Source organism: Arachis stenosperma, chromosome 1 (assembly GCF_014773155.1).
Source record: "Arachis stenosperma cultivar V10309 chromosome 1, arast.V10309.gnm1.PFL2, whole genome shotgun sequence".
In the NCBI taxonomy this organism is placed as follows: Eukaryota; Viridiplantae; Streptophyta; class Magnoliopsida; order Fabales; family Fabaceae; genus Arachis; species Arachis stenosperma.
The window spans coordinates 117,865,110-117,878,861 of NC_080377.1; the positions used below are offsets into that span (position 1 = coordinate 117,865,110).

At 34.3% G+C, this 13,752-nt stretch overlaps 1 protein-coding gene across 1 annotated transcript; it reads right to left on the reverse strand.

The window, feature by feature from the left end:
- Positions 1-9,403: 9,403 nt before the first annotated feature.
- On the reverse strand, positions 9,404-11,575 carry LOC130979312 (AAA-ATPase At5g57480-like). The gene has a single exon (XM_057902758.1). The coding sequence runs from the start codon at positions 11,357-11,359 to the stop codon at positions 9,749-9,751; it is 1,611 nt and encodes a 536-aa protein (XP_057758741.1). The 5' UTR covers positions 11,360-11,575; the 3' UTR covers positions 9,404-9,748.
- Between the last annotated feature and the right edge of the window lie 2,177 nt (positions 11,576-13,752).

Genomic DNA, 13,752 nt, shown 5'->3' on the forward strand with positions numbered 1-13,752 from the left:
CAAATTATAAACTAAGATTAATCTTTAATTAATCAACTAAATGTTTGTCTTAATAAAATGTAAAATCGTTTTTGGACTCAACACAACAATTTTTATGTTGTGGTAAGTGTTGGTTAATATATATGCTGAAAATAATATTTTCAAATGTAAAAGATAGTATATTTTTGTTTGTTTGTTAGATTGTTCAGCTGATTAGTTTGTTAGGGCTAGCTAGTATAATTTGTTATTTTTTTTTATTTTCACACCTTTTGCACAGCTATATAAACCATATAGCATAGTGTGAAATTCTTATGATGTATTATTCAATTGGAATCAGAAAATTCATCATCACAACACTCCTCTCTCTCTTTCTATTTCTTCTCAATCATTCTTTTCTTCCTTTTCTTCCTAATTTTGCTGCAGCTATTTCACTGGCTGCTAACAACTCTTTTTCACTTTCTCAATTTATTGCCAATTCGCTGCTTAAGATTGATACCATTTTACATGGTATCAGAGCAAGGTTACATCAATGGCGATAAGCGAAGAAAACAACTCAAATACCAACACTCAAGTAGATTCCGTTGCAGATTTTGAACGGTTCACAGCGTTTATGCGTCAGCTCTCACAATTTCAAGCTCAGCTCAACAGATCGAACTCTTCTTCTTCAATCTCTGACCCCATCAGCCCGTATTATCTGCATCCGAGTGAAACCCCAGGTACGACTTTGATTCCGCTTCAGCTTACTTCTCAAAACTACTACCAATGATCGCGCGATATGTGGAGAGCACTCAGATCGAAGAACAAGGTGAAGTTCTTGGATGGTTCGATTCCAAAACCAGCTGAGAATCAACCTTTGTTTGAAGTTTGGGATCGCTGCAATAACATCTTGCTTTCATGGCTCAACCTCTCGCTCTCCCCAAAAATTGCTAAGAGTGTGATGTGGATTAGCAATGCTTCAGATCTGTGGAAGGACTTGAAGAATCGTTACTCACATGGAGATGTCTTCAGAGTTGGAGAATTGAAAGAGGAATTCTACACTATCAGGCAAGGTGATTTAACTGTTACTTCTTACTTTACCAAATTGAAGTCTGTTTGGGAAGAATTAGAGAACCTTCGTACAATTCCTAGCTGTATAGCTTGTGTTAATGGTTGCAACTGTGGATTAAAAATTATTAGGGATTATGCTCCTGAAGAATACGTTGTGAAGTTTCTCACAGGTCTAAATGAGCAATACTCTACTGTGAAATCCCATATTATGTTACTAAAACTTTTGCGTGATACTAATGCTGTTTTGGCAATGCTAACTCAACAAGAGAGAGAACTAAGTTCAGATTTCTTGGATACAAAGATAATCACAAATTCTATGGAAGTACGACATCAACAAAGAGGTAGTTATTCCTCAAGAGGCAGAGGACGAGGTCGAAGTGGTGACAAGGAAAACACTGCTCAGAAGACTTTTGGTAAAGGATACACTTCCAAATTATGCACTTACTGCAACAGAATTGGGCATTTGGTTGAAAATTGCTACAAGAAAAATGATTTTCATGCACACTGGAAGCAGAAAAGTGCAAATCACATCAGCACTAAAGGTAAAATTGAAGATTCAGGTGCTGGTGGTGACATTACTGATTCTGCTCAAGAAGAAGGTAGTACTGAAACTGCTCTTGTCTTGACTCCAGACCAGAAGCAAACTTTAATTGCTCTTCTCCAGCAACCACTCATGACAGCTTCAAGTAGTGTGAATCATATCACTTCCTCAGCCACCTTAACTCAGCCAAAAGGTAGACATATTTTGAATGCATATTTTACTAAAACCTCTTGGATACTAGACAGTGGTGCTACTGACCATGCCTGTTATCTTCAAGATTTTTTTAAAATCTTTTATGATATAAAGCCTGTTTTGGTTAATCTACCTGATGGATCTAAGACCTCTACGAATATTTGTGGAACTGTGCAATTGTCAACCTCTTTAATCCTTACCAATGTTTTATTCATACCTCACTTTAAATACAATTTAATTTCTATTTCCAAGCTTACTAAATCATTACATTGTGAATTTAGATTTACTGATTCTTACTGTGAGATATAGGCACTTCCTTCATTGAAGATGATTGGACAAGCTGAGATGCAAGGAGACTTATATGTGATGAATGCTGAACCTATGAAACTGCCTTCATTATATTTTAGGATACAATCTATAGCTCTTAGTGTGCAGCAAGACCTAGGAACTCTTTGGCATGCTAGACTAGGTCATTTACCTTACAGCAGAATGATTACTATGCAAAAAGACTTTTCTTTTATTGATTGCATTACTTCTTCACATGTTTGTGATTCTTGTCAATATGCTAGACAGAAAAAATTACCTTTCACAATAAGCAATACAAATTCTAAAAATGCTTTTGATTTATTGCATATTGATATTTGGGGACCTCTTTCTATTCAATAAATTTCAGGTCATAAATATTTTCTAACTTAGTTGAAGACAAATCTTGGTTCACATGGATTTATTGCATGAAATTGAAATCTGAAACTAGAAAATTGATTCAAGACTTTGTCCAACTTGTGCAAACATAATTCAGCAAAAGAATTAAGCGAATTCGAATTGATAATGGTATGGAATTCAAAATGGACTCGTTTTATAGTTCAAAAGGCATAGAACATCAAACTTCTTGTGTTGAAACTCCACAACAAAATGGTGTTGTGGAGAGAAAGCATCAACACCTACTGACAGTTGCAAGAGCATTATTGTTTCATTCAAATGTTTCCAAATGTTTTTGGCATTATGTTGTGCAACATTCGGTTCATTTAATTAATAGATTACCTAGTGCCTTTTTGAACAATAAAACTCCATATGAGGCTTTATTTCATTCAAAACCTGATCTAAATGAGCTTAAAGTTTTTGGTTGTCTTGTGTTTACTTCAACATTTACAGCTGGTAGGACAAAACTAGATCCTAGAGCTCGAAAGTGTATTTTCTTAGGCTCCAAGTCAAGAACCAAAGGTTCTATTTTGTTTGATTTAAACACAAAAGAAATTTTTATCTCACGAAATATAGAATTTTTTGAACACGTCTTTCCTTTCAGATCTGTTCAAACAATAACCAGGACGCATGCAAACTCAAATTCTCACCCACAACACTCTTTTAATCCAACAGATTTTGATCCTTTTCCTGAATTGCAATGGCTTTCTGCATCACATTATGAGGATATTATTCATACATCATCACATCCTAGAATTACTGCTGATGTCTCTAATAATAATAGCTCTCTTACATCTTTGAATAATGACATTAGTAAGAATTCTACATCATCTGCATCTGCATCATACATTCATGAAAATAGTGATAATGCTACTGCCCTTATGCCTCATGTTGATCACATTCAACCTGAACCAACTCAGCCTGCCCTGAGAAGGTCTGAGAGGGATAGAAAACTACCCTCATACCTTAAGGACTTTCATTGATGCAGAACTTGTTGCTCTTGAGCAAAATAAGACCTGGATCGTCACTTCTCTTCCTCCTGGCAAGAAAGCAGTAGGTTGTAAATGGGTTTTTCGCACGAAATTCAAACAAGATGGGACAATTGAAAGACACAAGGCTCGATTAGTTGCTCAGGGGTTCACTCAAATTCCAGGAGTTGATTATATTGACACCTTCAGCCCGGTTGTTAAAATGAGCACAGTGAGAGTTCTCTTAGCAATTGCAGCATCAAAGAATTGGCATCTTCATCAACTTGATGTCAATACCGCTTTTCTTCATGGGGATCTCCATAAAGATGTTTATATGAAGTTACCAAAAGAGCTGAAGTGTAATAATCCCAAGTTAGTTTGTAAATTAGAAAGATCTCTTTATGGTTTGAAACAGGCGAGCCGTCAATGGAACATCAAACTATCCAATGCTCTTATTGATTTAGGATATATTCAATCAGAAAATGATCACTCTTTATTCACCAAGTCCACTAATGTTAACTTCTCTACCATTTTGGTCTATGTCGATGATCTTGTGTTAGCTGGTGATGATCTCTCAGAAATTAAAGTTGTCAAACGCTTCTTGGACAGCAAATTCAAGATAAAAAATCTTGGTATTTTAAAATTCTTCATTGGCATGGAAGTAGCAAGAAGTAAAACAGGGATTGTTCTTTATCAAAGAAAATACGCTTTAGATTTGATCAATGATTGTGGCTTACTTGGAGCCAAACCTGCCACTACACCCCTAGATTATACTACACCTTTGTCAAGAAATTTTGGCTCTCCTTTACCCGATGCTACTCTTTATAGAAGGCTGGTTGGTCGCCTTCTTTATCTCACTAATACCAGACCCGACCTGACCTACCCTGTAGGTTGTCTTACTCAATTCATGGAATGTCCCACTGATGTTCATCTCAAGGCAGTTTATAGAGTGATTCGATACTTGAAGCAGTCACCAGCATCAGGTCTTTTATTTTCTGCCTCTAATTCTTTTATTCTCTCTGGATATACTGATTCTGATTAGGGGGTTTGTAAGGATACTAGAAAATCTATTACTGGTTATTGCTTCTTTCTTGACCAAACTCTTATATCTTGGAAAAGCAAGAAGCAAACAACAGTCTCTCGATCTTCTTCTGAAGTTGAATATCGAGCTCTAGCAAATGAAACTTGTGAACTTGTATGGTTGCTAAAACTTCTAAAAGAATTCAAGATTTCTCCTCTCCTGCCCGTTGATATATTCTGTGACAATAAATCTGCTATATATATTGCCTCAAATCCAGCTTTTTATGAACGGACGAAGCATATTGAAATTGACTGTCATGTAGCTCATAAAAAATATAAAGAAGGAGTTTCAAATCTTCAACATATTGTCTCTAGTGAGCAGCTGGCTAGCTGGCTGATCTGTTTATCAAGCCTCTTGCACCGGGACCCTTCTCCTATTTGCTATCCAAGCTGGGATTACTTGATCTACACAAGCCAAGTAATACCAGCTTGTTGGGGGGGATGTTGGTTAATATATATGCTAAAAATAATATTTTCAAATGTAAAAGATTTGTTAGTATATTTTTGTTTGTTTGTTAGATTGTTCAGCTTACTAGTTTGTTATTCTTTTTGTTTTCACACCTTTTGCATAGCTATATAAACCATATAGCATAGTGTGAAGTTCTCATGATGTATTATTCAATTGGAATTAGAAAATTCATCATTACAACACTCCTCTCTCTCTCTATTTCTTTTCAATCATTCTTTTCTTCCTTTTCTTTCTAATTTTGCTGCAGCTATTTCGCTGGCTGCTAGCAACTCTTTTTCACTTTCTCCATTTATTGTCAATTTGCTGCTTAAGATTAATACCATTTTACAGTAAGTATTGGTATTTATTTTTTCTTAAGAAAAAATCACCAACCTTTTTGGTAATTTTAAAAAGGAATGAAATATGCATGAAAAAACTCATTATATATACATTGTTGGGTGACATGACACTCATTACCCTATTCCTATATTAAATGTGGTATATAGTTCTAATTTGATGCAGAATCACGATTAATCCAATAGTAATAATAAATTAATAGCAGAAGTCATACGAGTTCTTTATGAACAATACTATGCATGTGGAATATGCTCGTTGCCACTGAGCTCCTTGCCCAATTGGATTTTGTTACGTTGTTGCCTTTTATGTTCGTTGGGATCACCGTCAATATAGTAAATAAAAGTTTAGAGAGTGAGCACTTTTTATTAAAATTTGATGTATTTAATAAGTAAAAAAAATATAAATAATCTTATAATATTAGATATAATTTTATATTATTAAAAATATTAATAATAACTAATTGATAATTATAAATCATATCATTGATTAGTCTCTTAACACTCTTCGTATAAATATATAAGGTTATTCTGTTTCCCACATCCTTGGGACCCTTTTTGAACTTAATAGGAAGGATTGAAGAACCTTTGGATCAAGAATTGGATATATATAATTAAGATATTATTAGAGTGAAGCAGTCATGTGATAAAACAAGATCTCACGTGCGAACATTAATCCTTTTTGCTTAAGAAAGCTTGCTATGACTTACAAATGCCACCTATCGCTCGTTCATGTTTTGGGTTTTGTTTGTTTGTGTTATTTCTTTTCCGAAATTCATTTATATATGCCTTTCTATCATTTGACAAAAATGTCCACCATTCAATTCATGCACGGTTCCGAAGAGCAGAATAGAGGTATCTGGTTCTTTGTACTCTGAAAAGGCATGAATCCATTCAATGGTTGCAACGAGAAAAAACAAAAACCACACTTGTGTAAGTGTGTTAAGGACCCTCATTTGTGCTGTTTTTCTGTGGAGCTTAAAGGAACGAACAAAGTATTTTTATTCTTGGAAGAGAAACAAAAATACACCTAAAAATTTAGATGTTGGACACGATTATACTTCAATTATTTAATGAGTCACGCGTGCACATTATTTATACATTTACCCTTTTGACTATCAGCATGTGACGGCATTAAATAATCGAAGTGTAATTATATCCGGCGTGTAAATTTTTATATATATTTTTGTCCTTTTCATAAACACCAAAAATACTGTGTTCGTTGGAGTGTATAAATAGTTTTTAGTGTATAAATACTAACTCATTAAATGATTGAAGTATAATTGTGTCCAATATACGAACTTTCAGTATACTTTTGTCCCTTCTTCCTCTATTCTTATTATGACTTTGATTGCATTTTTTCTTAGATTTACTGGCTACCATTTTTTCACGATTAAAAAAAAAGCGTGGAATGCATGTAATGGGAGGAGAACAAGGTAAATGAAGAATAGGGATCCTCATTGTTATTTAATTAATTTCTTAACGTTGAAATTAAATAAAGCATATGCATATGTAGCAGAATAAATGTAACTGACGAAGAATTCAACAAACTAATTAAAGTAGCAGCCAATAAGTCTTTATTCAAGATTCACGAGCTGCACGCATATGCTATATATGGTCTAAGATCCGTTTAAAATCTACATAATCTTAATCTTAAATTATATCTAAAAGTTTGCATGGTCGTAAATAAAGAAATAAATAAAAAAAGACGGGTCCGTTGAAATTATTCGTACTTTTGGTGTTGAGAGAAAAGTACGGAAAAATGGGTAGAGAGGAGGATTTTGTTGGGCTAGCATAAAAGCAAAAATCACATCACATATATTCATTTTCCATTTTTTCTGGTGGGGTATGTTTTATGCCTCAATAGGGAACCATTAGAATAAAAATCCTTTGCATTGATCTCCAAGCAAGAAAGGGACACACAAATAAAGAAGCTGTGAGAGTTAAAAAGCAACAAAGACTTATCGTCCTTGTATTTCAAATAATATAATGTTGCTTCATTAATTAGCATGCTGTGTTTAATTAATTATGAGTAAGATTGTGGACTTGTTTTCTTCTTCATAGTTATATATAGTTCAAGTGTTATTAGTTGCACGTGTTACTTCTTGTTTCAAAATCTAAATTCAAAAGTACTTTGTATCATTGCCAAAAAGATGCAAGTACTTTTTATTTTGGATCCAAGCAAAATCTTACACTTATTAATAATTAAAAGCAGGATATATTCAATTCCAGGAAACTTCGCCGCCCTGCTGATTAATCAGGCATAAATGTCAATGCTTACCCTAACTATGTTATTATTTATGGACGAACTTTAATTATTGGTCCTTTTTTTTTTTTTTGAAGTTAAAGCAAGTATTAAACCACATTGAGGTAAGGAAACAAGAAGGGACCATAATGGTCCTTTTGGGATATCGATCTTTGACAGTGAATCTGGACAACTGAGCAGCTTCGTGCTCAAGAGTAGAATGTGAAAGTGACGCTTTATATCATCAAACAGCGCCAACAACTTTGAATTGTTTGGTTGAATCTTAAGAAAAGGGTTTCTTATAAGCCATATAACAAGGAATTTAATTAAGAAGCAGTTCTTTGTTTCAAAATTTTATATTTTATACATTATAAAAAGTGTATATTTTACAAGTACTTTTTTCGAAAATCTTGACCCTTAGGTGCTCGTGGAGGCATGTTTTGCATGTAATATAAAATATGTATATTCATGTTAAGGATGGATCAATCAATGGCTGTGGCTTCGTGTTCATGTAAGAATATAAGGTAGATGGTGTTGTCATTTGTCGGCACTCTCATAAAATGAATTGCTTTTTCATTAGCTTGACAACCTGAATAGCCTTTTTCCCAACTCAATATGAAAATCAATGTTACACCCAAACATAAATTTTCAACTTTTTCAACCTTTGAGCTTGCTTTTGCGCCCTCCACCCTCTCACTTTTTGCCAACACAAAATCCGGGTCTTTTTTTAGTTGTTTCCATTTTCACCACTTAATAATTAACGAAAAGTGCGAGAGATCAGCAATTTTTATAATTTGTAGCCATCAAGTAGTCATCAATAATATTTTTAATAGTATAAAATTTCATCTAATAGTGTGAAATTATTCACTTTTCTTTTACTAATTACGTGCTTGTCAAAATTTAATAAAGTTATTAATTGCTAAACTTTTCCATAATTAATTATCACAGTTCAGCCCATAGTTCATAAAGCAACCTTGTATTGTATTGTAAATTTGTAATCCTATCCACTCGCACAGTCAATTTTTCAGAAATAGTTGTTGTTCTTAATTATTGTAATATATTAGAGGTTAACGGTATCAATATATCCAATCAGACACGGAAACATAAGGCCAACTTGAATTAATTAAGAAATTAAAAAAAAGTTCTCATGAATATATTAACATTACATCAATCACGATACATGACGAACTCAAGCACAATAATTCTTTTATGCAATTAATTTCACATAATTAACAGAAATCATTTTCTTGTCACTAGAAAACAAATAGTACATCAAATCTCAATCACTGCCAATTTTCTGCGTAAGCTGTCACAGTAAAAACTGTTACTAGATAGGTAACTTTCCTTGCACTCCAAATAATTTTCCCAAAGAATCTATAGTCTGAATTATTCTGAGCTTTGCCTTTTAAAGTTAATAAGTTTTTTTTTTTTTTTTTTTGAATAAAAGTTAATAAGTTTAATATACCTGAACTTGCCATTTTTCACCGGGAAGGGGAACTATATAATTCTGAATTTCTCATATCATATCACAACCCATATGATAATAAAACATTAATTAGTATAATTGAATTGAATTGAACCATTGGGTATTTTTGTGGTACCCTACTTATTACTGATATTCCCTACCCATCTCATCAACACACTAACCATGTGCACCCCAGGTGTTCACCAACATCCCAGCTGGCTACCCAAGCATGTCAGGGTGTAAAGTCCTTCCTTACTAGACTAATTATTAAGATTTTAATTAAATCTTAACTAATTAAGGGAAACAATATGCAAATTAACTCATAATTTCTTAGTGCAGTGCCAACTACTAAACTGGTTCTAGATAAACTTCCCCGACAACATATATGTCTATGTAAGACTCCATTATTATTATTATTATTCAAAATCAAAAGTTCAAAACTTAATTAATAAAGAAAGACAGGAGTATGTGACATGTTTAGAATTAGAGGCCCCAATTGCTGCTGCTTCTTTCCATGCTTCTTTTTTTTCATTCTTCTAGTTCTATCTGATATGTCTTGTAATTAGCTCACCATAAATTTCATTTTTTTTTTTCAAAATATAATCAATTACACTTGAGATTACAGTGTATGCTGCTCAATATTTTTCAGTAACATGTGAAACTCATCTTTGTCACTGTAGAATAAGAAGAACAAGAACAAAGAACGGTTCTTGTTAACAACATTACCATCATCACTTAATCTTCTCTTTTTCTCCATCTCCTTCTTCTTCTTCTTCTTCTTCTTCATCTTCTTCTTCATCTTCCACCTTGTTGCAATTGTCCTCAATCTCAGACTCCTCCTTAGGACTCTCACTATCCAGAGCCCTCTTCTCTTGTTCTTCTTCCTCTTCTTCATCTTCATCATCATTTTTCCCCCTTCTGACTGCTCTTCCGCCATTGTTGGCATTGCTGTTATTCCTCTCAGCTCGGATCTTGAGTGTCTCCAACAACTCAACGACGGCTCTGTCCTTCTTGCGGCGGTTCTTGATGAGAACCTCGCTGATGTCAGCAGGGGTCATTCGGGCCATATCGACCACCATCTCGAGCTCCTTCAAGACATGGCCATCCAAGTCGCCTTCCTCATAATTCAAGTAGTTCCTGAGAAGAATCTTGAGAGCAGGGAAGGAACAGAAGCTCATGAAAACATGCATATCCATTCTTCCACTTCTCAAGAGAGCAGGGTCAAGCTTCTCAATGTGGTTCGTCGTGAAAACGAAGATCCTTTCACTCCCACAGCAAGACCACAACCCATCCGTGAAATTCAGCAACCCAGACAGAGTAATCGAGTTCCCGCCATCTTCACCGCCACCCCCACCGCCGCCGCGTATATCACCGGAATCATAGTAACTCCTGGAAGCGCCGCCCCCGCCATTGTTGGTCTTCTTCCGGTTGGTCAAGTTGATAGAACAATCAATATCCTCAATGACGATTATGGACTTGGAACTGGTCTTCATGAGAAGCTTCCTGAGCTCAGAGTTGTTATGAACCTCGGTCAACTCAAGATCATAGATATCGTAGCCAAGGTAATTGGCCATGGCGGCGATCATGCTGGATTTTCCGGTGCCGGGAGGGCCATAGAGAAGGTAGCCTCTCTTCCAAGCTCTGCCAGTTCTGTGATAGAATCCTTGACCTCTGGCGAAATCCTGAAGATCCTCCATGATCTCTTTCTTCTTGTCAGGGTCCATAGCCAATGTATCGAAGGTGCTTGGGTGCTTGAAGGGCACAGATTCCCAAGGGTGGCCTCTGGAATCTAGAGAACCGCCTCTGGAATTCGTATACAGCAACCGATCCTGATTCTTTCTTCTTATCTCATTGGCTTTCTCCATAACATAGTCCAGGTAAGAGTTGAGGATCAAGGGTTTGTCTTTCTTTCTGATTCGGAGAGTGAAGCCTCGTTTTTCTTCCGGCAAGGGGCGCCATGAGAAGGTTTGGGATTGCCGCTGGGTGACCACGTGTTCCCAGAGCACGGTGGCGCCGTTGAAGGTGTCGGAGATGGTGTCATTGTTGGCCAGGCCGAAGGTGAAGGCGGAGGAGTTGAGGGCGCGTGTCAGGCTGAGGCGGTTGCCGGTCACTGAGACAGAGGAGCTGAGGTAGAGCTGGACGGCGTTGTAGAGCTCGTTGGTGTTGACGCCGTCGATCTCCGTTATGTCGAAGTAACAGTAGGAGGAGAAGCAGTGGAAGATCTTGTTGAAGAGCTTCACGGTGGCAAAACGGAGCTCCGGTGGGAACACCGCTTGGAGTATGGTTTGGCAGAAAGCGAATACCCCCAGAACCGATGCCAAAGAGGTCCAATATTCTTTCATTTCTATTTCTTTTCTTTTTCTTTTTTTTTTTTTGTTTTTTTCCTTCTTGTGTTTGTGTTGCTGATAAATAATAACAAAGAAGAGAGCAGAGAAGTGGAAGATGATGTGAGAGAGAAGAAAAAAGAGAGATCAAGTTAAGAGTTAAGATAGAGATGAATAGAGGTGTTGTGTGGTGTGAAGTGTAATTTAATGGAAGTGGTGTTGGGTGTATTTATAGACAGAGTGAATGGGGTTTTGAATTCAATTCAATTCAAGTGGAGAACCTGTGGGGGAAGGCCATGTTTGTTTGTGGCAAAAGCATGGGGATGAGAATAATGCATTTTTCTTAATTTAACATTATTGTACAAACTTAAATAAATAAATGGTTAGAAATTCTTAGAATTTCTTAATCCCAAAATCATCTATATTAAATCATTAAGAGAGAAATACTTGAAAATGCGGAAATTATTTTAATTTGTGAGCTTGAGAGAGTTTGACTGTTGTGATTTTTTAATCTATAAAAACATTTTGTATTTTAGATATATAGGGTTGAATACTTGAATTGTAACTCTTTTGATAGAAAAAGAACTATAAGAATAAATTTTGATGTGTTAGGATTAAAATCATGAAATTAATATTTATATTTGATCGTGACATTCATTAAATCTTAAAATTTACATAAAATAATATTTTTAATTTTATTTTTATTTAATTTAATATTTATAATAATAAATAAAATCATTGTTAATGAATATTAAATAAAGTAAGTTTTCATTATTTTTTGTTAATTTTTTTTTGTTACTAAATATTTTGGATTGTATCTTAAACGTATTTATTGTATAGAACTTTTTAAGAAATTTCATCATTGTAAATCTTAATCCTTGACATCTGTTTTATATATTATATATAAATAAATGTTGGAGGTTAAATGTTAATTAAAAAAAAGGGTTAGTTTCCTAACAAAATTAGCACAAAAAATAGGGACTAAAAGAAGACTATTGTTGAGTTGTAGTTAATTTTTTTTTTTTTGAGTTATATACCAAACTTTATTTTTTTGTAATAAAGAGGTTTTAAATTAGTAGTAATATTATAGGAAAGTTTTTAAATGTATCCGAAATACTAATGTTCCAATAATTTTAACCGTTTTTAATTAATATATTATATATATATATATATATATATTATAATTGAGATCAACGATTAAAATTATTGAATCATCGGTGTATCTAGTACATTTAAAATTCTTCCAATACTATATGATCCAATTATTTTGGTAATTAAATTTAATTAAGTTGATTCAATAACTTAAAAATTAATAATTAAAAATTTTAGTTAAAAAAAAGACAGATAAAACCAAAAAAGAGATTTAATTAATTTAATTAGAAAAATAACTAATGATGATGTGAGTCTCAATGTGGGTTATCAAGTGTTTGAGATATGAATAAATTGGTAAAAACAAAATATTGGTATTGGATGCTTTAAATAGAATGACTGCTGGGAAGGCAAAGGCCAGATGAAGAAAATGAAGGTATTTTTGATATGGAAGGGAGTGAGTGGGCCAATGAAAGTACAAGTAAAACAGAAGCAGAGGAAACAAACAAAAAGAGTTTTGGAGTTTGGGTTATCAAGATTTCAGAGATGGGGCCCTAATCTATTGGGTTGGGTGCTGGACTTGAGCCAGCCACCCACTCATCATTTTTATTTTTTATTTTTTACATATCTTTTTCTAATGATTCTCCCCCCTTACACTAATATGGAAAGTTTTGTTTATTATTTTTTTAGTATCAATTTTGCTGCCAGAGATGGATGACGAGGATGCCTGAAAAATGTGATATTAATTTTGAACACATTATATTAATTGAAATTGGACAAGGAACTAAGTTGTAAAGGAAAGGTTAAAAATTGTGCTTTGTTTGCAGGTCTGTTGCTACAGTAATAAACATGTGCAACAAGTAAGGGGTGAAAATATGTGCACAAAATTGGAAACCACAGAGGGAAAATAAACAATAAAAATTTTAATGTTAAATTTAGTGGCTGATGCTGATAGAGATATGTCGTGCATGCATGTGAGTATTGCAGGCACAATAGAATAGACCATCATATCATATAGAGCATCATACTATATCATATATCTTTTTTTTGTTCGGTTTTTGATGTATGTGATTAATTATGTTAAAGTTTAGTTTCGTTTATGCCATAATGTCAGCGGTGGAATGGGATTTAAAACTCATGCAGGTTGAAAGTGTGGACTTATGTTGCAATTAATCCATGTGGATATCTGTGCTTTGTGAATTATTTTTTGAGTGTTGGTGTGAATTGTTATCATTGCAACACTAAACTATGAATGAAAATCTGATTAGGATAGGGCCTGTTCATAAAAGCCTAAATAGTAGATTCGAATGTGGAGGGTAATA